Source organism: Penicillium malachiteum (genome assembly GCF_028827825.1).
Source record: "Penicillium malachiteum strain IBT 17515 chromosome Unknown utg000001l:1.0-8184562.0:1.0-8186909.0, whole genome shotgun sequence".
Lineage (NCBI taxonomy): Eukaryota > Fungi > Ascomycota > Eurotiomycetes > Eurotiales > Aspergillaceae > Penicillium > Penicillium malachiteum.
This window is the reverse complement of record NW_026643094.1, coordinates 1,473,437-1,496,826: the sequence shown is the minus strand read 5'-3', so window position 1 is coordinate 1,496,826 and position 23,390 is coordinate 1,473,437. Positions and strand designations below refer to the sequence as shown.

Here is a 23,390-nt window from a genome sequence, read left to right as displayed (position 1 = left end):
TTGTAAGTTGGTGAAATGTCGGTGTTGTTCTTTAGCGTGGATGGTTCTTTTCTTGTTTTTAACGTGATTCCCCCAATGGTCTTAGAATTTATTTACATTAATGCGACAAATATGTACTACCTCCCAATAGACATTAGAATCTCCGTTTCTTCTTTGGCGCTTTGCTCTTCTCTGCAAGTTGCCGTTTTAACTCCTCCCGTTTCCGGGCAGTCTTCTGCGCTTCAGTTTCCTCCAATGTAGGAGTATCCTTCTTCTCTTGCCGCTTCGGTAAATCTTCCTCTTCCTTAGGAATCTTTTCTAGCTCAGTTTGTGCAGTATTGACTGCATTCTTGACATGATCCTGCTGCGTAGTAGCAGGCGGCGAGGAAACAGATTCAGGCTTTGACGCAGCCGCTTTATTTTTGCCCTTACCACCGATCATTCCAAGTTTAGTTGCTCTTTTAGGTTTGACCGGTGATGCATTGGTATCTGCGACCGGTTTCGCCGTTTCCGAAGATGATGGAGCTGGCTGAGATGGAGGAGATGAAGCAGGAGCCGGGGAAGGAGAAGGAGGCTTCTCTTCTTTCTTTTTCTTGCCCCCAATTACACCGAGTCCACCTCTAGCTTTAGGAGCTTTCTTTGGAGACTCCCGCGGCTCCGGCTGAGGCGCTTTATCGGCCTTTGGTGGTGTGGATGTGTGTTTTTGACTCGCTGCTGGAATTTCAGGCTCCGAGTCTGATGCCGTCGATTCACCTAAGTCTGGACTCGGAGCTCGTTGGGTTTGCTCCACGGTCTTCTTTGTTCTTGGTTGCGGTGGGGTTGGCGTACGTTTTCGACGCGCTGCTGGAGTGTTCTCAGGCTCTGAGTCGGATGCTGTGGCTTCGCCTGGATCTGTACTCAAAGCTGGTTGGACTTGCTGAGCTGCTTGTCTTATCTTTGCTGGAGGGGATATTTCAGGTCTTTTGCTCTTTGCTCTTAGTCGTGGTGGTGTTTCCTGCCGTTGGAATTCATCCTCGCTAGCAGTGGAAGCACCATCTCGATCTAGATCCATATCATGTTGGGAACTGATGTCTTTTTCATGTTTCTGATCAGGGGAAGCATCGCCAGCTGCGGGTTCATCGCTCTTCGTAGATGGGAAGGAAGCCGTTTCTGAGAATACTGGAAGCTCTGTCCACCACTGTTCCTTGGTTGCTTGAAGTTTTTCCAGATCACGGTCTTTCTCCGACCCTAAAAGCTCATTTAGTACCTTCTTAGCCAATCCCGAGCTCTCTGAAGAATCGCCAGATTCAAGAGGCCATTTTGATTCATCAAATGGTGCAAGGCCTTTGATGAATCTCGCTGCTTCAGATCTCGTGCTGCCTTTCTTAGTTTTGCGTAACCCTGCAGCTCCAGGAAAGACGGTTCCTAGATCAACACCAAGAGCACCGATCTTGTCAAATATTCTTCCAAGAATCCAGTCCTTCTGTTTAATTTGATCTAGGAGAAATTGCTGTCGAGATTCCCAGCCAGCCCCATCTCTCAATAGTGGCAGCAAGAGGTGATTTGTCAAACATGTAGAAGCCTGTTTTGATAATCGGATTTCCCACACTAGTGGCCGCAGCGGAGCCGGTAATTTCGACTTTGTTATGAGATGAAGTGAATCACCTTCAGCTCCACTGTTTATTGTTGTAGTGCCTTCCTCCCCGCGGAGAGTTTCCCCGATCTTTTCGAGAAGGACATTGAACTGATCATGGTCTTCACTGGGATCAATAGTTGTGGCTTTTTCTTCGGCCCTTTTCAAGATTTCTTGATGAAATAGCTCTTCGCTCCAAATGAAGGTGAGATCCGTTACATAGAGGGTGTAGCCTTCACGGGTCCATGTAAACTGAGAAAGAAGCGGAGGTGTATTTGGTTGTTGTAAAGTAAGCTTATGCCAATTAGAAGCCATAGCTTTGAGTATCAGATAATCCCGAAATGTTGTTCAGCCTTGTCATATATGGAGTAGAAGCATGGAGATGAGGATGAGCATGGAGAAATCTAGAGCGGAGCGGAGCTGCCTAGAGTTTAGACATCGCAGGGTAAGTTAGCCGCACGCGTAACTTTCCGCCGATCTTCCGCCTCATTTTTCCAACCTCACGACCAACGCCACTCACCTTGACTGGGATACTTATTGTTCGTTATATCCCAGACTTGGATAAAAAAACCCAAAGTACCGTCTTGACTGATACACCCCTCAAGATGTCTTCACGCTTGCCAGATCGATCAGACTCAAGGCGCCGATCGCGTTCCCCGTCCGACTGGCGCCAGTCCCAAAGACCTCCCCGCGGCGATAACAGAGAATGGCGCGATCGCCAGGACTCGCACTCTAACCAACAGCCACGGAATATGCGTGATCAGTTGCGCATCAACCAGATCCAAGAGGATGAACAAGAGCGCCAGTGGGTGGCGCAGGAGGATATCTTTGTGTTGAAGCAGGCTAAGAAGAAGGCTGAGATCCGAGTAAAAGAGGGTCGCGCGAAGCCCATCGACTGGTTGACCGTTACGTTGCGGTTTATCGACCCGACTCGTAACCCTCTGGACGACGAAATCGATGATTCGGAGCTTGATGTGGTGGATCCTGATGGAGTGTTTGAGGGACTAGAGCAGTCTCAGCTAGAGGATCTAGAGCACGATATTGAGACTTTTGTTAAGCTGGAGACGAACCCACGGAACCGAGATTATTGGCAGGTATGTTATATCCTTGTTTTACTATATTGACTGTAACTTGTGCTAACATCGGCTTTGCTACACAGACTATGAAAGTCATTTGTCGAGATCGCCTAAAAACCAATGCGCCGGAAGGACGTACACTCAGTTCCGTCGCCGCCGATATCAATAGGCTTCTTAGCCCGAAGACATATGAACAGTTACAAGGCCTGGAGGTCCAGGTGAAGAGGAAGCTGAACTCGGACGAGCCTATTGATACGGATTACTGGGAGGAGCTGCTGCGCAGCTTGACAGTTTGGAAGGCTCGTGCACGATTGAGAAACGTCTACCAGGCAGTCATCGATGAGCGTGTTTGTGATCTCAGGAAACAGCAGAAGGGAGAGGCGGAGACTGTTCGGGAGAAGCTGGCGCCCCTTGCCCCGATTATGAGTGGAAACGATAACGAGCTGGACTCTGTCACATTCCAAGGATTAGATCCCGACCCATTGCTGCAGGTTCGCTCTGAGGATAAAGGCCTCGAGATCATGGATGAATCTGCATTTCTTCGCCAAGTTGCCCGCGAGCGTCAGAAGATTATTCGCATGGGATATGTTCCTCTACGACAACGCGCGGCTGAAAAGTCAAGCGCGGCAGTGATTAACCCAGAATCATCCAACGCTCCTGCGCTTGCTGTGTCTAGTCGCTTTTCCTCGCTCCCCAATGATGATTTCTCACAGGCAACCAAGGCCCTTTACGAACGGGAACTAGCTAAGGGAGTTAGTGAAAACGAGGAGATATTTACTGGCGAAGAAGCCGTGAGTACCGCGGCACAACATCAGTGGGCTAGCAAGCACCGACCTCGAAAGCCACGGTACTTCAACCGTGTTCAGATGGGCTACGAATGGAACAAATACAACCAAACCCATTACGACCATGATAATCCGCCACCTAAGGTTGTGCAAGGTTACAAGTTCAACATCTTTTACCCTGACCTGATCGACAAGACCAAGGCCCCTACATACCGTATTGAACGAGAGAATGGTCGCAAGCGTGGCCAATCCTTCGCCGCAGCTGGAGAGGAGGATACTTGTTTGATCCGCTTCATGGCAGGACCCCCTTATGAGGATATTGCTTTCCGTATTGTCGACAAGGAATGGGATTATAGTGCCAAGCGGGAGCGTGGGTTTAAGAGTACATTTGATAAGGTATGTTCACACGGGTCCACGGGTGTTGCCTCTTCCCTTTCATCATCTGAGGGGGACCCCTGCCAGCAAAGAACACGTCTAACGTCATTGTTTTCTCATTTGGTCATACAGGGTATTCTTCAACTCCATTTTCAATTTAAGAGAGTAAGTGATGACCCCCTTCCGAGTATTTTAATGTTTTTGTCACCAAGAACACTCCCCGCTGACTGGTTGTCTCAGATCTATTACCGGAAGTAACACTTACGCACCCGCGCTACTCCCACATGGGCGTTCTATCGGGATGGAGGAGGTTGTTTTTTTTTCTTTCCCTTTGTGGATGTACATGCAGGGAGATTCGGGGTGTATTTTCCAGCAACCGATCAGCCTGTGAATCCAGCAAGCGAAAGCTTGATTGGGCAGGAAATATTTCCCACTTCTCCTGAGCTTTAAAGGGATCTTACAAAAATCGATATGAAGCTCGGCCCACGTGTGGATCCAATGTCAAATGCTTACTTCGACAGCAATTTTCTTTTTCTTTTCAATTGTCCATTGAAATCACCAATTATTTCGGTGATGCCATCTTCCATGTATGAGGGAATACGGGACTTTTGGATATTCCTCCCCGTAACGACCAGTATTTTTTTCATGACTTCACCCATGTGCCTAGCGACGGGGTTTGTCGGCACGAGCGTTTTTATTTTATTTTTCTATTTTATTTTATTCAATTTTAATTTGCTTTTCTGCGGAACGGCGGACGTTGGTTATCGGCTTCGGGTGACACGACGGCCTCCAGGGCTGCTACCTGCAGGAAAAGGGGACTTCATGACTTCTCAGTTGGATGGAAACGGCCCAACAGAAGCATCGGAAAAAGTCCAGGCAGGACAGCAACTCCAGAAGAGGGAAGGAGTCTTCCAGAATGGTCCCTTTCACCACTCAACGTCGCCTTCCGAGAAGTCCGTGATCTGCTGCAGATGAATATGGACTATGAATGGCTACTCGCTAGTCTCTACAGAAGCAGAGTCGCCGCCAGCCACAAAATTACCCACTCTTTGCCCCCTCTCCTTAGATCTGTCTCCTCCATTTCACCTATTCTGTTCACTCTGCCGTAGCACCATAAATTGAGCCTCTCGAGAGATCATTGGCCATCATCTGTGCCATGGGGAGACTTATCCAAGTTCCACAAAAAGAAATGGGGGGAATTCGCAGAAAATCCAGGGATCTAAGGGTCAATAAATGCAGCAGATAGCGCTACTTACAGTCCCCCGTTTTGCTTCGTCCTGGTATTTTCAGGAAATGAGAGACATTTGGTCCACTCATCTGTTGTTTGCCCGGGGATGCAGGTTCTAAGGCGGTTGACAGCAGCAAAGGAAGCATGTGCCTTATGCGCTGGCGTGGGGAGAAGAAAAAAACAAAAACGAGGGAAAATTACATATTGAAAAAAGAAAATAAAAAAAGTACAGAGAGAAAAATAAAAAATAAAATAAAATAATTATTTTAAAAATTTATTTATTATCTTTTGCATTAGATGGCGAGGGGGTAAAAGAGAGAAGAGCGTGTACAGCTCTCATTTAGGATCCTGGAATAGCGGCTCGTGTGCTAGTGAGAGAATCCTCCCCGGTTACTTTTACCTCGCCCTGCCGCATCTTCTTTCTTTAAAAAAAATTACTTCTTTCATTTTGAATTCTAGTCTTTCTTCTCTTTTCTGTTTAAGTGCAGGTTTAAGCTTCTCACGGTTTTGGTGCTTGTTTCAAGTTAGACGCCTGAGAGAGCTTACATCCTGTCCTTTAACACACGCGATATGGATCACCATTCGTTTTCCTCCTACCACTCTCACCTGGCTCAAATGTCAACTGACCAGCGGGAGCTCGAGTACAATCAGCATTCGGTACAAACTACCGGTGCCGAGGGAACTCTTCCAGCAAATGCCTTGCAGTCTTACGGCGCCCCGGTCACAAACTGGGCGACATCTAGATTGTACCTGACGCAGCAACTCATGAATCCTCAGGCTCTCCGACACTCTGGATACAGTAACGCGTGGGGTACGCCTTTCTCAGGACCAAGCGAACAACCCAGCATGTCTCATCCAGCACAAGCGTTTGCCCCTCAAACTTCTGAATATTCCTCTATCTACTCTCCATCTTCAAACTTTTCTACCATGGTTCATTCATCAACAATGGGTCGTCTCGGTTCCCAAGAGATGAGAAGTGAAATTGGTGCCATTATTTTTGGACGAGATGAACGGAGTCTCTCTTCACCTTGGGTCGGCCAGCAGCACGTCCAGCACGTTCAACGACGACGTTCTATTTATCCTATGAACATGCAGCAATCCATACAACAGGAAGAATCTGATGGAAGTTCTCCATCCAACCTGGTTACCTCTTTATCACCTATCTCAACCGCTTCCCCTAACTACCCCTCACACTCTTCAGAGGGCGCGCACTCGACTCCGATGAGCAATATGGCTGATGAAGCTTCCCCACTAACTACCGGCAGCTTGGGTGAGATGACTGAGGAAGATCATCACACTGATCCTCCCTACTCTCAACTTATTTTCCAAGCCTTGAGTGAGGCTCCGGATTTCAAACTACAGCTTCAAGATATCTATGCCTGGTTTGAGAAAAACACATCCAAGGGCAAGGATCCTGCCTCAAAAGGATGGCAAAACAGTATCCGCCACAATCTATCGATGAATCAAGTATGTGCATATTACCCCGCTCCCCATCATTTGATAAAATACATATTCCAAATCACAATACATTATCACAACATAATCTAATAAATCGGGTGTATTAGGGATTCTACGCTATCAAGAATGAAACTCGCGGCGGCAAGAGAACTATGAGCTTTTGGAGTCTTACAGCGGAAGCTATCAGAAATGGTAAGGTGGAATCTACCACCCGTTTCCGAAAGTCAGTTCCCAAAAAGTCTCAATGCGCCGACTCGCCGACACGTCGTGGGGGAGGAAACCAGAAAGGAAAAGTGACCGGAAAATGGACTGAATTACGCCAGGCGAACCGGAGTCGCGAAAGACAAGCCCGCAATTTAGTGGAGTCGCAAGCTCCCCAGCAACAGCAACAGCAGCAAGCCCCTGTGACAATCGATGATCGGTACCCTCCACAGCCAGAGTCCATTAATGATCGTTACATTTCACAGCCCGAGCTACCGCCCTACCAGGGGTCTCCCATGGCTTCTGAGCCCTACCCCCCGAGAGAATCAGTTTCCTTCGGATTTGAAACTGTGAGCAATTGCATTCCTTCCCCACATGGCAGCAGCCCGGCCTTCAGTGATCACAACCAGCCTAGTCCGGAGTGCTTGGCTGCAATCCGGCAGCGGCAGGCACTGAGGGAGCAGATGGGCCTGCAGCAGCAGTATGTACGAAGTGGGTTTAATCCTGGCCCCAATAATGGGTCCATGGCAAGTTCGGTGACCCACTCGAACATTCAAAATGGAGTCTGATGGATGAATGGCAAGAAAATAACAAAATGAGCCCGGAGTTTTGGGGGAAAGGGGAAGCGAAACTAACCGTTTCGGTGAAAAGAAATAATCACAGCTGACATGCGTTGTCTTGTCCATTTGCTTTTTCTTTTCCACTATTCCCTTTTTTCATCTTTGTTTTGATGGGTCGTTCTCGCGTTAATACCTATGATCGATAATGCTCGTGTTTCTTCTTTTGTCCATTCAATTTGTGTTCTTTATTCCCCCCATTTGATGAAGTTTTTTTTCCTGATCTCACCCTCAGAGCCTGTGGCCTTGGGTCTGGGATACATTAGACCTGCTGCATGCATTGCGATTGAAAGGGAAACTGGTGTTCTGACGGAAAACTTGCAGAGGATGTCATATTTCTTGTCTTGTTTTCTGTCTATGTCTCATTTTGCTTTTTTTTGAAGTGCTTCATTCTTAATGTATCCTGAGATTGAAAATGCAAGTGTACCAACAGGGTCAGTTGCCTCTTGGCACTGTTCAAGATCCATAGTCAAATCGATCTATCAATTACCAAAGTAAGCTTCCGATCTCCACTAAAGAGTCTGATATACCTGTATAAAGTACCCTGTAGATTCAAGTTACAATCCCTTTCAACAGGTTCCTTTCACAAGGGCCCACTTCAAATTGTTGATCTTTTTGAACGTTTCATTGTCTACACTGTACAATGGAGTCCTGCAAGTTCTCAACACCCGAGCACGAGAAGCCTTAGGATTGGTGAATACATAACGAATAGAATTGCTCCACTTGACTCTCTCTCACTTGTCTGCACACTTTGTATTACATACATATACGGCGTGTGGGGATTTCAAGCCATATCTACAACTACAGAAATGTGGCGAATAGGGATCAGCCTCCAACCAAAACACGATTCTTTGTGACACCTTACGGATACCTAAATGAGGAGAAAATAGCACCGAAACAAGCCAAGGGGGTGCAACATGTGGGGGGTATTACATGTACCCGCAGACTTGATTAGCCGCTTACGCCGATGCATAACACTTGGGGGTTTTCGGTGTCTGGAGCATGTTCTACTGACATCTGCAGGTCTCCTTCGACTGCCACGGGCGACGCGGAAATATTGATTAGCCTCCCCGGGCTGCGGCTAAGAGTCTGGAAGATCTTCCCGACCATTCGTCCCCCACTATTGACTCTTGGAGGCGCAGTCGATCTCGGGGGATCTGGATATTTTCTACCTATCCCGCAGATCATACCGGTTACCCTTTCCACACGAGGTTAGTCCAGATGTCTTCTTGGCAAGTCATTATGCAGCTGAATGTCACAACCTTGGAAATGTCACATTTTAGTGCTTCGTATTATGTACTGAGCACGGGGTAAGTAGTCAGTGCAGCCGACTCGGATTTACCATCTTGGCAGCTTGACTAGTTGAGGTTGATGGATCTACACTATCCGGACTACTCCCGAAAGTCTGATCTCCATACTACCGGAGTACTCTATGCACACTAATTATATGCAGCTAGAGGCAATGGGGGACAAGATCGACAAGCGCCCTTAGAAGAGATTAACATGCTCGATGGAGCACCAATCCGGTATCACTTTGAGTGGTCAGGATCATAAATCGAAACCCCCCCTTGACTGCTCACCCGGGCAAGATTTACTCCCCTCATTATCGAGTGACCCTAGTAGGACCGCAGCTCGGCCCCGATCTTTCGCGACACCTTCTTTTGGCCCCCACCTACCTTGTCTTCGTATACCATACCTCCATAGCCTTCTTTGGGGTTATGTGCGACCATGCTCTTCCTGAGTACCTCTGCGGAATACACCGGGTATCTATTTCCTCGGTATCAGGGAATGACATCTGCAGTGCTATTCACAAAGGACCCAAGCGCACAACGTTTAGAAATCCCGTTTTTCTCTCGCCACGGTCCGTGCCGTCATGGAACATGCTGCCTCGAACCTATCCACTCTATAGGGGAAAAATCCATACGGAGCTGCGGTATATTTTCTTGTCCTTGAATTTGATTTGACTATTTATTCATTTACCCAAAACCCTGGGACTTCTGCTGGCTTATCATCTATTGCATGATCTCATTTCCCAGAGATCCTTTCCTAAGTAATTTTAGTCACCTTTCGTTCATGCCGTGACCTATCCATCCCGCTGTCCAAGTCTTGAATCTTTCTGGTTTTTTCACTCCAAGCGAAATGATCATCCAAATGCCGTCTTTCAGCTATGATGTAAATCTATATTGATTTTAAGATGAAATTCATATCTAATTCGTCGGAATTTTTTGCCTGCATAAAGGTGTCGTGGCCTCTGTGGATCGTAATCCAATAGTCTCATAGTTAGGCTATACAAAAGTCGATCCCCGCTGGAGTGTACTCCGTATGCGCGGTTTTGTTGACATGAATCTAGACCAGGGCCCACCACTAACCAGTTAGTTACTGATTAATTGACTCCAGACCACGGAGTAGTTACCGAGTACAGAGTACGGAGTACGGAGTACTAGTAGTTTAGCCTGCGATCACCCGCACAGACCTGCTCGGCTCTGCCCGTCTCTCAAGTGCTCCTTTTTTCGTTTCTTTTTTTCGCTCTCGGCAATTATTGCATGCTGTACCCAGAGTGGCGGCGATCCACGATCTTCAATTTTGTTTTTGCTTTTTTTATTCCATCCCTCTGTCACCGTCCTTCTGTTGCTATTTTGAGCTGGTATTTCATGCAGGGGATGAATTGGGTGCTAGTAACCCGTCCACTGACGCTGTTAGCCTTCCGCCACTACAACCTGAAAAGATCTTAGTGCATCTTCCAACCGGGTGGATTCCTTTGAGAGACGGTTCATTCAACCGTGAATATTATCTATCAATTCAATTTCAAGTCAAAGTGGGGAAGCTAATAGCGCGCAATGTCAAAAATCTTTCACAAGTGTGCGGTACTTTTTTCCTGCAAAATGATAGCCTGAATGCAGTGCCTCCTTAGTACCCACATACCTAGAGGGAACTTGGATCATATCAGGCAGGAAGTGATGACCAGGTGTGGAGTATTCTAGTAATATAACTCAACTATGACAGGGATTTCTGACCACACACGTAAATCTCACATCTCGGCTACATGTGGGCTGCAATCAGCAGGATAGTGTAATCTGGCCCTCTCAACAGGGGTCTATTGAGATCTAGTAGGTCAAAGATACCCGCTCAATGGCACTGGTTTAGCATAAACAAGGGGTATCAAAAAGCTGGGTTCATTGTCGTAGGCCCCGATTTGGGCTTTGTTACACGTGGACAATGCTCTTATTGTCTCATTAACATTGCCAACCCTTGGAGATGGATGAGGCTCATTTGATCCTAAGTTTTTTTTTTGTATCGTCAATGTGGTATTCCGATCTAAATATACTTCAACCGGTAACCGGCAACCCGCGCACTTCCTCTGAAAACCTTTCAAGTGGTTCTTCATGCACACCACACCGTTTTTTTTCTCTCGCAAGCACCCGGGCGTCAGACCTCCTGTCAACTAGTGAAAATTCAGCATGACGGGCACGTTCGCCTTGACTGGGCTTCATCGTAGACGATTAACCCCTTATTCTCTTGGCCCTGCAGGTGCACATGTGATCGGTGGGTGTTGTGATGATAACTGCATATTGGAAGCGAGAGGCTTACCAAGAAGAGAAAGAGTCTCGAGTCATTTATGAAACTAGTGACTAGCATTCTAATAGGTCATGGTGCAAGACCTTCAGTCGGAACAAAAGTACAGCTGTTTATCCGTCACCTCGGGCCATACATAGATCTACAGTCTACTACTCTACACATGCATCCGTGGATAGGTCCGTGCTATATGCCATGCCTTCTCCATGTTGGAAGCCTTAACTTGAATCTGATATCAGTTTTTTCTTTTCTTTTTTGGCTTATTCCTGTTAACTGTAACTTCAAGTTCAAAATAACGCTTCTTTATTCAAGGTTGTGCGTACCCGCCATTGTGGATTCATGGAAACTTGAACCCCCACCCTTCAAGATGAGACTGCCCCATAGTTCATGAGGGAAACATATGCATCAACCTTGCAACTTGCAAGTTCCCAAACTCAGGTTGTAGTTCAAGTCTGTAGCTAAGATGATAGCCCTGATTGCATCATCTTCCAAAGTACTAGTAATCAGCGGTTCCAACATTAATTTTAGGCCCAAAATGCTCCACCTGCAGCCTGAGGGCTGTCATGGATAAATCCGTCTGCAGATTGATATTTAATACCTATGTATATGTACATCTAAATATGTGCATACATGCACCTTATTGAGCCCTGGAGCCCTGGAGGGATAGTGGAATTCGTGTGATATTACTAGTACAAGTACTTCAATGTTCTACTATATAGTACTATTTAAAGTTTTTAATTTCTGACTCCGAGTCCTGAGGCAGTAGAAAAACCGTGACCTGAATGGCTAGTACTAGTAGTACATAATTGGAAACTTGGACATCTGGATATACATAATGCCACATTGATTCATAGTATGCAGTGACCATGTAGGTACTAGTACTAGTGGTTGCCTCGGGCACGTTTCAATTGATGTCTGCCAGGTGGGCACATGTGCAGGTCCACATGGATGGTCGAAACTTGGAAACAGTTGACTACATCATGATCGAGACTCAACACTGGCATCTGAGTCGGTCATGATTGATCCAACATTCAATGTACTCCCATACTACTAGCGTCGACCAGGCGCATAGATTGAGCGGATTACAATCTTGATTAACTCAAGTTTGTTCAATAGTATTTCGCCGCGCCCGGAACTTGAATCCGGTTGCCCAGGTGCTTCATCAGTCCACAAATCACTGACAGGGTCACCAATCATATCACAACCTCATTGATCGAAGCATATTGCGCAGAACCATTTCTGGACTGCGTCCGACTCAAACATCGGAGGCAAAACAGAACAAGGAATATAAAAAAGGAAACAGACATGACGGCGCCCGGAGAACACCACTTCAAGTTGAAGATCTGCAGCAATGAGATCATGGCAGGACTACACAGGTCCGTGGACACCCTCAAGGCTATCTAGGTCTAGCACGCCGTGACCTGGACATGTCTAGACCTTGCAATAGACCTAGGCCTTTATTAATCTGCTGCCCAACTGGGAAACACATGGTATGTATGTATCTGCATCGTCTAAGCGATAGTCAGCTAGCGTAATAGCGACGACCACTTAGCGCAGCCTTTCGATCCGTAAATGTAAGAAAAGAGTTACATACTCCGTACGGAGTGGGGGAACCTAGGAATAATTAGCTGAGTCTCAGGGGTACAGGATGCAAATAGCTCTGATCGATCCACGTATGTAGTGCTCATATTCCTTGGGTCATCAACGCCCCTATGTACATTCTGTACATATCGACTAGTAAGTGTCTGCAGTTCCAGTCCAAACTATAATCAGCGATACGCACGCCGGGCGGCGATGGCCAGGAACAGTAACCCAGAGGCCCCCCCGGGATCCCATCGATGAATTATAATCCATGAAACAACCACCTCCTGGTCAATAGCACGCCTTACTATACCTACTTGTGCGTTCCCCGGAGTCGTTGCGCCAAGTGTCCCAGCCCCATCTAGCCTATAGACGCTCGACGGAAATATAGCGGTCTGTCGAAGGAACGGTGAGCGTTGCTGCAGACAAGGATATTGTTGTACGCAGTCTTTGTTGTAATCGGGGGCCGAGTTCCTGGGTGAAAGGATCAATCGTGCTTCATGGAGGTTGACGTGGTTGAAGCCTTGGACGCCTTCGGATCTTGGGCACATGGCTAATATGAGGTCTAGACTCGATTAGATGGAATACTTGGAATACTGACGTATGCAGAGCAAACAAAAAAGCGATGCGGCTGATTTGGGAATGTGATAGGAGATTTTGAGGGTCTGAAGAGTTTCCCAAATGAAGAGAATGAGTGCAGAAGGGTGTATACTCGCTATTAGGAAGTAATTGCGCAGATATAGTAATCAGTTGACTACTTAGGTTACCGCGGGGTAGTCTGCAATATCTCGAGACAGAAACTACGAGGCTTGTATAATAAACGATCCATATGCTGAAATTTGGGTCTTGCCCAGCCATGCCATATGAAGTCCGCTCACACAAAGATCTAGTAGAGGGCGAGAGAGAATGCCAGGGACCGATAATTGGGAACGAACGCTTTTTGTGGGAATCAACTCATGAAGATAGTAAATTTGGGTTTCATTTGCGTAGCCACGGCCCAGTTTCTGAACTCGTGAACTAGCGGTTCCTCATCCTTTTAAGATTCTAAAAGAACCGATCCCATCCTTTTTTCCGTATCGTCCGCTCCTCAAAAAAGACAAACACCGACGAGAATTGACATTGCTTAGCGCTTGCCAGCGGCCTTCTCCTGAGACTCCTTGAGAACCTTCTTGACGATCTTCTGCTCCTCAATCAGGAAAGCACGAACAATGCGGTCCTTGACGCAACCAGCGCAGCGGGAACCACCGTAGGCACGGCTGACGTTCTTCTTGGGGCGGGAGATCTGGGCGTACTCGCGGGGGCGCAGAGCGGGGACCTATCGAAAATGAATCTTGTCAGTCGAAATTGTTTCGTCGACGAAGATGAAAAAGACTGTCGTAGAGATTGTGTCGATCGTTGGCGAAATGTGTAGAGTGCATGGAATGTATGCTGGCTGTTCAGATTTTTTTTTTCCCGCCGAGGGGTGACTTTTCCGTCAGTCCACCCACATCCATCCACCGCACACAATATGACGCACAATCCCATACGATGTCCCGAAAAAAATAATTCGCGTCAAGGAATACTCACACCGGGGAGCTTGATGCCACAGTCACCACACTTGGGAGCGGTACCCTTCTTCTTCAGGTGAAGGTAACGGAGCTCACCACCGGGGGTCTTGATGATGCGGACCTTGTTGGAACGGGTGTTGTAACTATCGGAGCAAAAATCGTCAATAAATCGTTCCAAATCGTCGTAGCCAGTTTATTCTGATCGTATCTCGTGTCGAATGAAGCGGAGGGGAGGTATCATGGGCAAAGGGAAATTTTTTTTTTCTCAACGTACGGGTTCCGGCGACGCTGTAAAAATCGAGGGTCAGTACTATTTTCGCATATGAAAAGAAACGTCTCAATTCAGCGAAACTCACGAATGTCAATCTGTTGTCAGGCATCTTGGCTGTCGGTGAACCACGGTGGTCAAGAAGGCGTTGGTCGTCGTCGGGTTGTGAACAGTAAAATGTTCAAGTTGGACGGGTTTGTGTGGGTTTCGCTCTAGCGCAGATTTGGCGAGTCCGCGCTAGGCCCAAAGTAGACTAGCGCATTATGGAGCCGCCACCGCAGAGTTCCAAGTTCGAAAGGAGCATCTCAGCAAAGTTAGAGAGGTTAGAACGTCAGGTGTTCCGCCATCCCCTCCTCTTGGTTGGGTCTATTTGCTTTCTTACGCGTTGGTGTTGAGGCTTTTATTCCCCTTCTCAACACTTTTTTCGACATAATACCTCCAACTGTCGATGATCTTAGACGTGATTTGACGCGACTTTTGAGCCCAACTTACGCATAAGGGAGGGTGGAAACTCCCCCCCATCAATCACCACCAGCAATGGCATCCTTGCCTCCTCCACCTCCTCCAGGATGGAGTGCAGCGCCATCATCAATGCCGATGGCGCCGCCGCCTCCCGGATACCAGCCGCCCGCCGACCCGACCGTCGCAAAATTTGCGCAGAAAAAACATGAATGGTTACGAACGCAACGGAGTCGATTCGGCGAGAAGCGCAAAGGGGGATTCGTGGAGACTCAGAAGGCGGATATGCCCCCGGAGCATCTGCGAAAGATTGTGAAGGATATCGGCGATGTGTCACAGCGAAAATTTACCAATGAAAAGCGTGCCTATCTGGGCGCGTTGAAGTTTATGCCCCACGCCGTCTTGAAGCTTCTGGAGAACATGCCAATGCCATGGGAAGCTGCCAGAGAAGTCAAGGTACTCTATCACGTCAATGGTTGCTTGACTTTGGTCAATGAGACCCCGCGTGTGATCGAGCCAGTCTTCCATGCCCAGTGGGCTACGATGTGGATGTGCATGCGTCGCGAAAAGAGTGATCGACGACACTTTAAGCGCATGCGTTTCCCTCCATTCGATGACGAAGAACCTCCTCTTTCATGGTCAGAAAATATTGAAGATGTCGAGCCTCTGGAGCCCATCCAGATGGAGCTGGACGAGGAGGAAGATGCTGCGGTCTACGAATGGCTTTACGACCACCGACCCCTCTTAGATACCCCTCACGTTAACGGACCGAGCTATAAGAGCTGGAATCTTTCTTTACCACAGATGGCGACTCTTCACCGTCTCAGTCATCAGCTTCTAAGTGATGTGGTGGATCAGAACTACCATCACATGTTCGACCTCAACAGCTTCTTCACAGCAAAGGCCCTCAATGTTGCAATTCCCGGTGGACCTCGCTTTGAGCCGTTGTACAAGGATATTGACCCCAACGATGAGGATTTCAGCGAGTTCAACGCTATCGACCGCATCATTTTCCGTGCACCCATTCGTACCGAGTACCGGGTCACCTTCCCCTTCCTCTATAATACTCTCCCGCGCAGTGTCAAGGTTGCCTGGTACTCTCACCCCCAGGTGGTCTATGTCCGCACCGAGGACCCCAACCTCCCCGCTTTCTACTTCGACCCTGTTATCAATCCTATTTCCTCCCGCTCAGTCGCCCCGAAGAACCTCACCGTTAGCCACGAGCACGAGATCTTTGGTGACGATAATGAGGACGATTTCGAACTTCCTGGTGAGGTTGAGCCGTTTTTTGAAGATGAGGAGCTTTACACTGCGGATACTGCATCTGCAATTGCTCTTTGGTGGGCCCCTCATCCCTTTAATAAGCGATCTGGTAAGATGGTTCGGGCTCAGGATGTGCCGCTTGTGAAGCAGTGGTACCTGGAACATTGCCCCCAGGGCCAGCCCGTCAAAGTCCGTGTCTCTTACCAAAAGCTTCTTAAGACATATGTCCTTAACGAGCTGCACAAGAGCACGCCAAAGGCCCAGAGCAAGCAGAATCTCCTCAAGACGCTGAAGACCACCAAGTTCTTCCAGCAGACTACCATTGACTGGGTTGAGGCTGGTTTACAAGTCTGTCGCCAGGGTTTCAACATGCTCAACTTGTTGATTCACCGCAAGAACTTGACTTACCTGCATCTTGACTACAACTTTAACTTGAAGCCTGTGAAGACCCTTACAACAAAGGAGCGAAAGAAGTCCCGTTTTGGAAACGCTTTCCACTTGATGCGAGAAATTCTCAGATTGACCAAGTTGATTGTTGATGCTCAGGTCCAGTACCGTCTGGGCAACATTGATGCTTTCCAGCTTGCGGACGGTATTCTCTATGCGTTCAACCACGTAGGTCAGCTGACTGGTATGTACCGATACAAGTACAAGCTGATGCACCAGATCCGTTCGTGCAAGGATTTGAAGCATCTTATCTACTACCGATTCAACTCTGGCCCCGTTGGTAAGGGACCTGGTTGTGGTTTCTGGGCACCAGCTTGGCGAGTGTGGCTGTTCTTCATGCGTGGTATCATTCCTCTTCTGGAGAGATGGCTTGGCAACCTGCTCTCTCGTCAATTCGAGGGTCGTCACAGCAAGGGTGTTGCCAAGACCGTTACCAAGCAGCGTGTGGAGTCTCACTTCGATCTTGAGTTGCGTGCATCCGTCATGGCGGATCTCATGGATATGATGCCCGAGGGTATCAAGCAGAACAAGGTCAACGTTGTCCTGCAGCATCTGTCTGAAGCCTGGAGATGTTGGAAAAGTAACATTCCTTGGAAGGTTCCTGGCCTGCCCGCTCCTATTGAAAACATCATTCTTCGTTATGTCAAGAGTAAGGCTGACTGGTGGATTTCCGTGGCTCACTACAACCGGGAGAGAATTCGCCGAGGAGCTACTGTCGACAAGACCGTGGCGAAGAAGAACTTGGGCCGACTGACTCGTCTTTGGCTCAAGTCGGAGCAAGAAAGACAGCACAACTACCTGAAGGATGGTCCTTATGTCTCGTCCGAGGAGGCTGTGGCTATTTACACAACCATGGTCCACTGGCTGGAGTCACGCAAGTTCTCTCCTATTCCTTTCCCTAGTGTCTCATATAAGCATGATACCAAGATTCTTATCTTGGCTCTTGAACGTCTTCGCGAGTCCTACTCCGTGAAGGGCCGATTGAACCAGAGTCAACGTGAAGAGCTTGCCTTGATTGAGCAAGCATATGACTCCCCCGGTACTACTTTGGCTAGAATCAAGCGTTTCCTCTTGACCCAGCGAGCCTTCAAGGAGGTTGGAATTGACATGAACGACAATTACAATAATATTAACCCCGTCTACGATATCGAGCCTATTGAGAAGATCACTGATGCTTACCTGGACCAGTACCTGTGGTATCAAGCAGACCAGCGTCACTTGTTCCCTGCTTGGATCAAGCCCTCTGACTCCGAAGTTCCACCTCTTTTGACCTACAAGTGGACTCAGGGTATCAACAACTTGTCCAATGTTTGGGAAACCGCCGATGGTCAGACTAACGTTATGATCGAGACCGATTTGTCAAAGGTCTACGAGAAGATGGATCTTACTCTGTTGAACCGTATGCTCCGTCTCATCATGGACCACAACTTGGCGGACTACATCACCTCCAAGAACAACGTTCAGCTGAGCTACAAGGACATGAACCACACCAACAGCTATGGTTTGATCCGTGGTCTGCAGTTCTCGGGCTTCGTTTTCCAATACTACGGCATGATGATTGATTTGCTGCTTCTGGGCTTGCAGCGAGCCAGTGAAATGGCTGGCCCGCCTGCTAGTCCAAATGACTTCCTGCAGTTCCGTGACAAAGCAACCGAGACACGACACCCCATCCGTCTTTACACTCGATACGTTGATAAAATCTGGGTCTTCTTCCGTTTCGAAGCAGACGAGTCCCGAGACCTTATTCAACGGTTCTTGACTGAGAATCCCGATCCTAATTTCGAGAATGTGATCGGCTATAAGAATAAGAAGTGCTGGCCGCGTGACTGTCGAATGCGTTTGATGCGTCACGATGTCAACCTTGGACGTGCTGTTTTCTGGGATCTGAAGAACCGCCTTCCTCGCTCCATCACCACCATTGAATGGGATGATACCTTTGCGAGTGTATACAGCAAGGACAATCCTAACTTGCTTTTCTCTATGAGTGGATTTGAAGTTCGCATTCTCCCCAAGAGCCGCAATCAGAATGAGGAATTTTCAGTCAAGGACAGTGTGTGGTCCCTTGTGGATAACTCCACCAAGGAACGCACTGCCCACGCTTTCCTCCAGGTGACCGAGGAAGATATCCAAAAATTCAACAACCGTATTCGACAGATTCTGATGTCTTCTGGATCGACCACGTTCACCAAGATCGCAAACAAGTGGAACACAGCACTCATCGCGCTCTTCACATACTACCGTGAGGCTGCTGTGTCGACAGTCAACCTTCTTGACACTATCGTGAAGTGTGAGACGAAGATTCAGACCCGTGTCAAGATTGGTCTGAACTCTAAGATGCCGTCTCGTTTCCCGCCAGCTGTATTCTACACGCCCAAGGAACTTGGTGGTCTTGGTATGATCTCTGGATCTCACATTCTCATTCCTACAAGTGACAAGCGTTGGTCTAAGCAGACTGATACTGGTATTACCCACTTCCGAGCGGGTATGTCGCATGATGAAGAGACTCTCATTCCTAATATCTTCCGTTACATTATTCCCTGGGAGGCCGAGTTCATCGACTCGCAGCGTGTCTGGATGGAGTACTCTCAGAAGCGTATGGAAGCCCAGCAGCAGAACCGTCGTCTGACCCTGGAGGATCTTGAGGACAGCTGGGACCGCGGTCTTCCCCGTATCAACACTCTTTTCCAAAAGGACCGCAGCACCCTCAGTTTCGACAAGGGTTTCCGTCTTCGTGCTGAGTTCAAGCAGTACCAATTGATGAAGAGCAATCCTTTCTGGTGGACAAGCCAGAGACATGATGGTAAATTGTGGAACTTGAATGCCTACAGAACCGATGTTATCCAGGCTTTGGGTGGTGTTGAGACCATCCTCGAACATACTCTTTTCAAGGCAACCGCTTTCCCATCTTGGGAGGGTCTTTTCTGGGAACGAGCTTCTGGTAAGCCCCTCAAAAATTTCCATTTCCATTTGAAGATGTCACATAACTAACGATTTCACTTTCTTCCAACAGGTTTCGAAGAGTCTATGAAGTTCAAGAAGCTGACCAACGCTCAGCGATCCGGTTTGAACCAGATTCCTAACCGTCGTTTCACTCTTTGGTGGTCTCCAACCATCAACCGTGCCAACGTCTACGTTGGTTTCCAGGTCCAATTGGATCTGACTGGTATCTTCTTGCACGGCAAGATTCCCACCCTCAAGATCTCCTTGATTCAGATCTTCCGTGCCCATTTGTGGCAGAAGATTCACGAGTCTGTTGTCATGGACTTGTGTCAGGTGTTTGATCAAGAGTTGGAGCAACTGGGTGTTGAAGCCGTTCAAAAGGAAACCATTCACCCCCGTAAGTCCTACAAGATGAACAGTTCTTGCGCAGATATCCTTCTCTTCGCCACCAACAAGTGGAACGTCACTCGTCCTTCCTTGTTGTCCGACACCAAGGATGTCTACGAACCTACGGCAACGAACAAGTTCTGGCTTGATGTGCAATTGAGATATGGTGATTACGACTCTCATGATATTGAACGCTATGTTCGTGCTAAGTACCTTGACTATACAACGGACAGCATGAGTATTTACCCTTCGGCAACCGGTCTCATGGTCGGTATTGATCTTGCTTACAACCTGTACTCCGCCTACGGTCAGTACTTCCCGGGTCTGAAGACTTTGATCCAACAGGCCATGGCCAAGGTTATGAAGGCGAACCCTGCTCTGTACGTCCTTCGGGAACGTATTCGCAAGGGTCTGCAGCTGTATGCATCGGAGAGCAACCAAGAGTTCCTGAACTCTCAGAACTACTCCGAGCTGTTTAGCCCGCAGATCCAGCTGTTCATTGATGACACCAATGTGTACCGTGTCACCATTCACAAGACCTTCGAGGGTAACTTGACCACCAAGCCTATCAACGGTGCTATCTTCATCTTCAACCCCCGAACAGGTCAGCTGTTCTTGAAGATCATCCACACGAGCGTTTGGGCTGGCCAAAAGCGTCTGGGACAACTGGCTAAATGGAAGACTGCCGAAGAAGTGGCAGCTCTCATTCGGTCTCTGCCCGTGGAAGAGCAACCGAAACAGCTCATCGTCACTCGCAAGGGTCTGCTCGATCCTCTTGAGGTCCACTTGCTTGATTTCCCCAATATCTCTATCCGTGCCTCTGAACTTCAACTTCCTTTCCAGGCTGCCATGAAGGTTGAGAAACTCGCAGATATGATCTTGCGGGCTACTGAACCTCAAATGGTTCTCTTCAACCTGTATGATGAATGGCTGAAGTCCATCTCTCCGTACACTGCATTCTCTCGATTGATTCTGATTCTCCGTGCCCTCCACGTCAATATCGACAAGGCCAAGATTATCCTTCGGCCGGACAAGAGCGTGATCACCCAGGAGCATCACATCTGGCCGTCTCTATCGGACGAGGACTGGATCAAGGTCGAAGTGCAACTGCGTGATCTGATTCTCAACGATTACGGCAAGAAGAACAATGTCAACGTGCAGAGCTTGACTAGTAGCGAAGTGCGAGACATTATTCTGGGTATGGAGATTAGTGCACCATCCTTGCAGCGTCAGCAAGCCGCCGAGATTGAAAAGCAGCAAGAAGAAGCGAAGCAACTCACCGCTGTGACCACCAAGACCCAGAACGCTCGGGGTGAAGACATTATTGTGACGACTACTTCTCAGTATGAGCAGCAGTCTTTCGCATCCAAGACCGAGTGGCGCACTCGCGCTATTGCGACATCAAACTTGCGCACCCGATCGAACAACATCTATGTCTCCTCTGACGACATCCGTGATGAGGGATTCACCTATGTCATGCCTAAGAATATTCTCAAGCGCTTCATCACAATCGCAGATCTTCGGGTCCAGGTTACTGGTTACATCTACGGTAGTTCGCCGCCAGATAATGACCAAGTTAAGGAGGTCCGGACTATTGTCATGGTTCCGCAGGTCGGAAACACTCGCGATGTCCAATTGCCTCACGAGCTGCCCCAGCACGACTACCTGAATGGTCTCGAGCCTTTGGGCATCATTCACACGGTCTCTGGAAATGAGCCACCCTACATGTCTGCGGCAGATGTTACCCAACATGCCCGTCTCATGAACTCTCATTCGTCTTGGGACAAGAAGACCGTCACTATGACCGTTTCCTTTACTCCCGGATCAGTCTCACTTGCCTCCTGGGGACTCACACCCCAAGGATACAAGTGGGGCGCAGAGAACAAGGATATGACCTCTGATCAACCGCAAGGCTTTTCAACCGACATGGGTCAGAAATGTCAACTGTTGCTCAGTGATCGGGTACGCGGCTACTTCCTTGTGCCCGAGGACAACCTCTGGAACTACAGTTTCATGGGTAGCTCGTTTGGCAGTATTGAAAAGAGGCCGATCTATGTGAAGATTGACACACCGCTGAGATTCTACGATGATCAGCACCGTCCTCTTCACTTCCAGAACTTTGCTGAGTTGGAGGATATTTGGGTTGACCGGACAGATAACTTCGAGTAAGGGAGTTGGAGCACTTGAGTGTATTGGTGGGCGTTCACAAAAAAGCCATGACCCCCTTTTTTTGTGTGTCATTTGAGTCATTCTTTGGGGCGGCGTCTGTATTCTTATCCTTGTATCCCTGTACCCTTTTTCATTTTCATTTTTTATTTACCCCTTGAGATGTGTTGCTGTATCATGACAATCATAATTTCCATGTGTTTGGAGCCCATAGCCCCCGAGTTTGGAATAACAAAAAAAGAGCTCCTTTGAACAATCTTGTATATGAATAGTATTAGATGTTAAGCGTTTAAAAGATGAATATTCTTGAAACCTTGGAATATTGAATGTCCTTGACTTGTACTGTGTACTTCTGTATAATATCATCGTGTCCATGCATTGGCATGTGTTGGGAGTCTGGGGACACATGGCATGAGTCGCATGACAAATCCCTGCATAAATACCATGCACCCATGGAGCCGACGTTTGATTTTGATTGTGAATCATGTTTTAGCGTGGTTTCTGATTGACTAACGTCAGCTTCGTATGTGAGAATCAATACAAACTTGGATCATCTCATAAGTGGCCTATCAGGTTAATACCTAGTAGGTACTGGCCAAGCATGTTTAGCCACAACTCCACCTTGACTCCTCCCTGGCTTCTCACAAGTCAAAGCAGGTTCCTTCATTTCCGGAATCACTATATCCACTGATCTGCAGTTGTTGTTCCCGACAGTACAATAACATCATGTCATTCTCCCCTGGGAGGCCTGAGCTTGACTTATGGAGAGTCCCCCGTTTTACGGGGCAAATCGCATAAAAGGGTATTTACAAATTATAACGACAGGGATTACACTCCAGAGTCCATACACACACTTGCTACTCCGTATTCAGCTCCACTAAAGCTAGCCGGGCCCAACCGAACTATCGAATCCACTAGATTCAGATAGGCTGTTCCTGTCCCGTGGGAATGCATGGGACAATGAATGATGAATTCCTAGAGTGCCACCTGCAACTAAGTCAAGCCTACTCCGTCCAGCCCGTTCGGATCCTCCCAGATTGATCCTCTCTTTTACCCCACTCCCCTACAGAAATACAAAAATTTACGAGATTGAAGCGAAGAGGGGGTGAAAAAGGGAAAAACTTGAAGGTCAAAAGCAAGTCAAATCGGTGAAGTCATATTCTGCATGGGTATATGAAGATCTACGATGTCGGGATAGTTAACCTATATGCATTCTAGTGATCAACTAAAATCGTGGAGAATGACTCCGGTTCCAATCTAATACAACCATTTCCACCACTTGATGATGAACTAGCCTGTCAAAAACGAATTCAAGTCTGAGCGCTCATTATCTTACGGCGTCAGATTCATGACATTTAAATCGGGTCCTCTCGGCTTCCCCGGTGGCCCCCCTTTTAGCGTCAAGATAAAAGGGCCTTAGCGTTCAAA

At 47.9% G+C, this 23,390-nt stretch overlaps 6 protein-coding genes across 6 annotated transcripts; 4 read left to right on the top strand and 2 right to left on the bottom strand.

Annotated features, from left to right (window-relative positions):
* Positions 1 to 133: 133 nt before the first annotated feature.
* On the bottom strand, positions 134 to 1,906 carry N7483_000567 (uncharacterized protein; the record flags this gene model as incomplete). Its single annotated transcript, XM_057084005.1, has 1 exon — positions 134 to 1,906. One exon carries the CDS (start codon positions 1,904 to 1,906, stop codon positions 134 to 136), a length of 1,773 nt encoding a protein of 590 aa, XP_056950154.1.
* A 290-nt stretch (positions 1,907 to 2,196) lies between these two features.
* N7483_000566 (splicing factor cactin) lies at positions 2,197 to 4,085 on the top strand (the record flags this gene model as incomplete). Its single annotated transcript, XM_057084004.1, has 3 exons — positions 2,197 to 2,685; positions 2,751 to 3,848; positions 4,068 to 4,085. The coding sequence occupies 3 exons, from the start codon at positions 2,197 to 2,199 to the stop codon at positions 4,083 to 4,085; spliced, it is 1,605 nt and encodes a 534-aa protein (XP_056950153.1).
* A 1,585-nt stretch (positions 4,086 to 5,670) lies between these two features.
* Positions 5,671 to 7,283, top strand: N7483_000565 (uncharacterized protein; the record flags this gene model as incomplete). Its single annotated transcript, XM_057084003.1, has 2 exons — positions 5,671 to 6,522; positions 6,621 to 7,283. 2 exons carry the CDS (start codon positions 5,671 to 5,673, stop codon positions 7,281 to 7,283), a joined length of 1,515 nt encoding a protein of 504 aa, XP_056950152.1.
* Positions 7,284 to 13,608: 6,325 nt separating this feature from the next.
* Positions 13,609 to 14,412, bottom strand: N7483_000564 (60S ribosomal protein eL34; the record flags this gene model as incomplete). Its single annotated transcript, XM_057084002.1, has 4 exons — positions 13,609 to 13,800; positions 14,052 to 14,175; positions 14,307 to 14,320; positions 14,389 to 14,412. The coding sequence occupies 4 exons, from the start codon at positions 14,410 to 14,412 to the stop codon at positions 13,609 to 13,611; spliced, it is 354 nt and encodes a 117-aa protein (XP_056950151.1).
* Positions 14,413 to 14,837: 425 nt separating this feature from the next.
* On the top strand, positions 14,838 to 19,457 carry N7483_000563 (uncharacterized protein; the record flags this gene model as incomplete). The annotated part of the gene is made up of 1 exon (XM_057084001.1): positions 14,838 to 19,457. One exon carries the CDS (start codon positions 14,838 to 14,840, stop codon positions 19,455 to 19,457), a length of 4,620 nt encoding a protein of 1,539 aa, XP_056950150.1.
* A 36-nt stretch (positions 19,458 to 19,493) lies between these two features.
* Positions 19,494 to 21,965, top strand: N7483_000562 (Pre-mRNA-processing-splicing factor 8A; the record flags this gene model as incomplete). Its single annotated transcript, XM_057084000.1, has 1 exon — positions 19,494 to 21,965. One exon carries the CDS (start codon positions 19,494 to 19,496, stop codon positions 21,963 to 21,965), a length of 2,472 nt encoding a protein of 823 aa, XP_056950149.1.
* Positions 21,966 to 23,390: the final 1,425 nt, after the last annotated feature.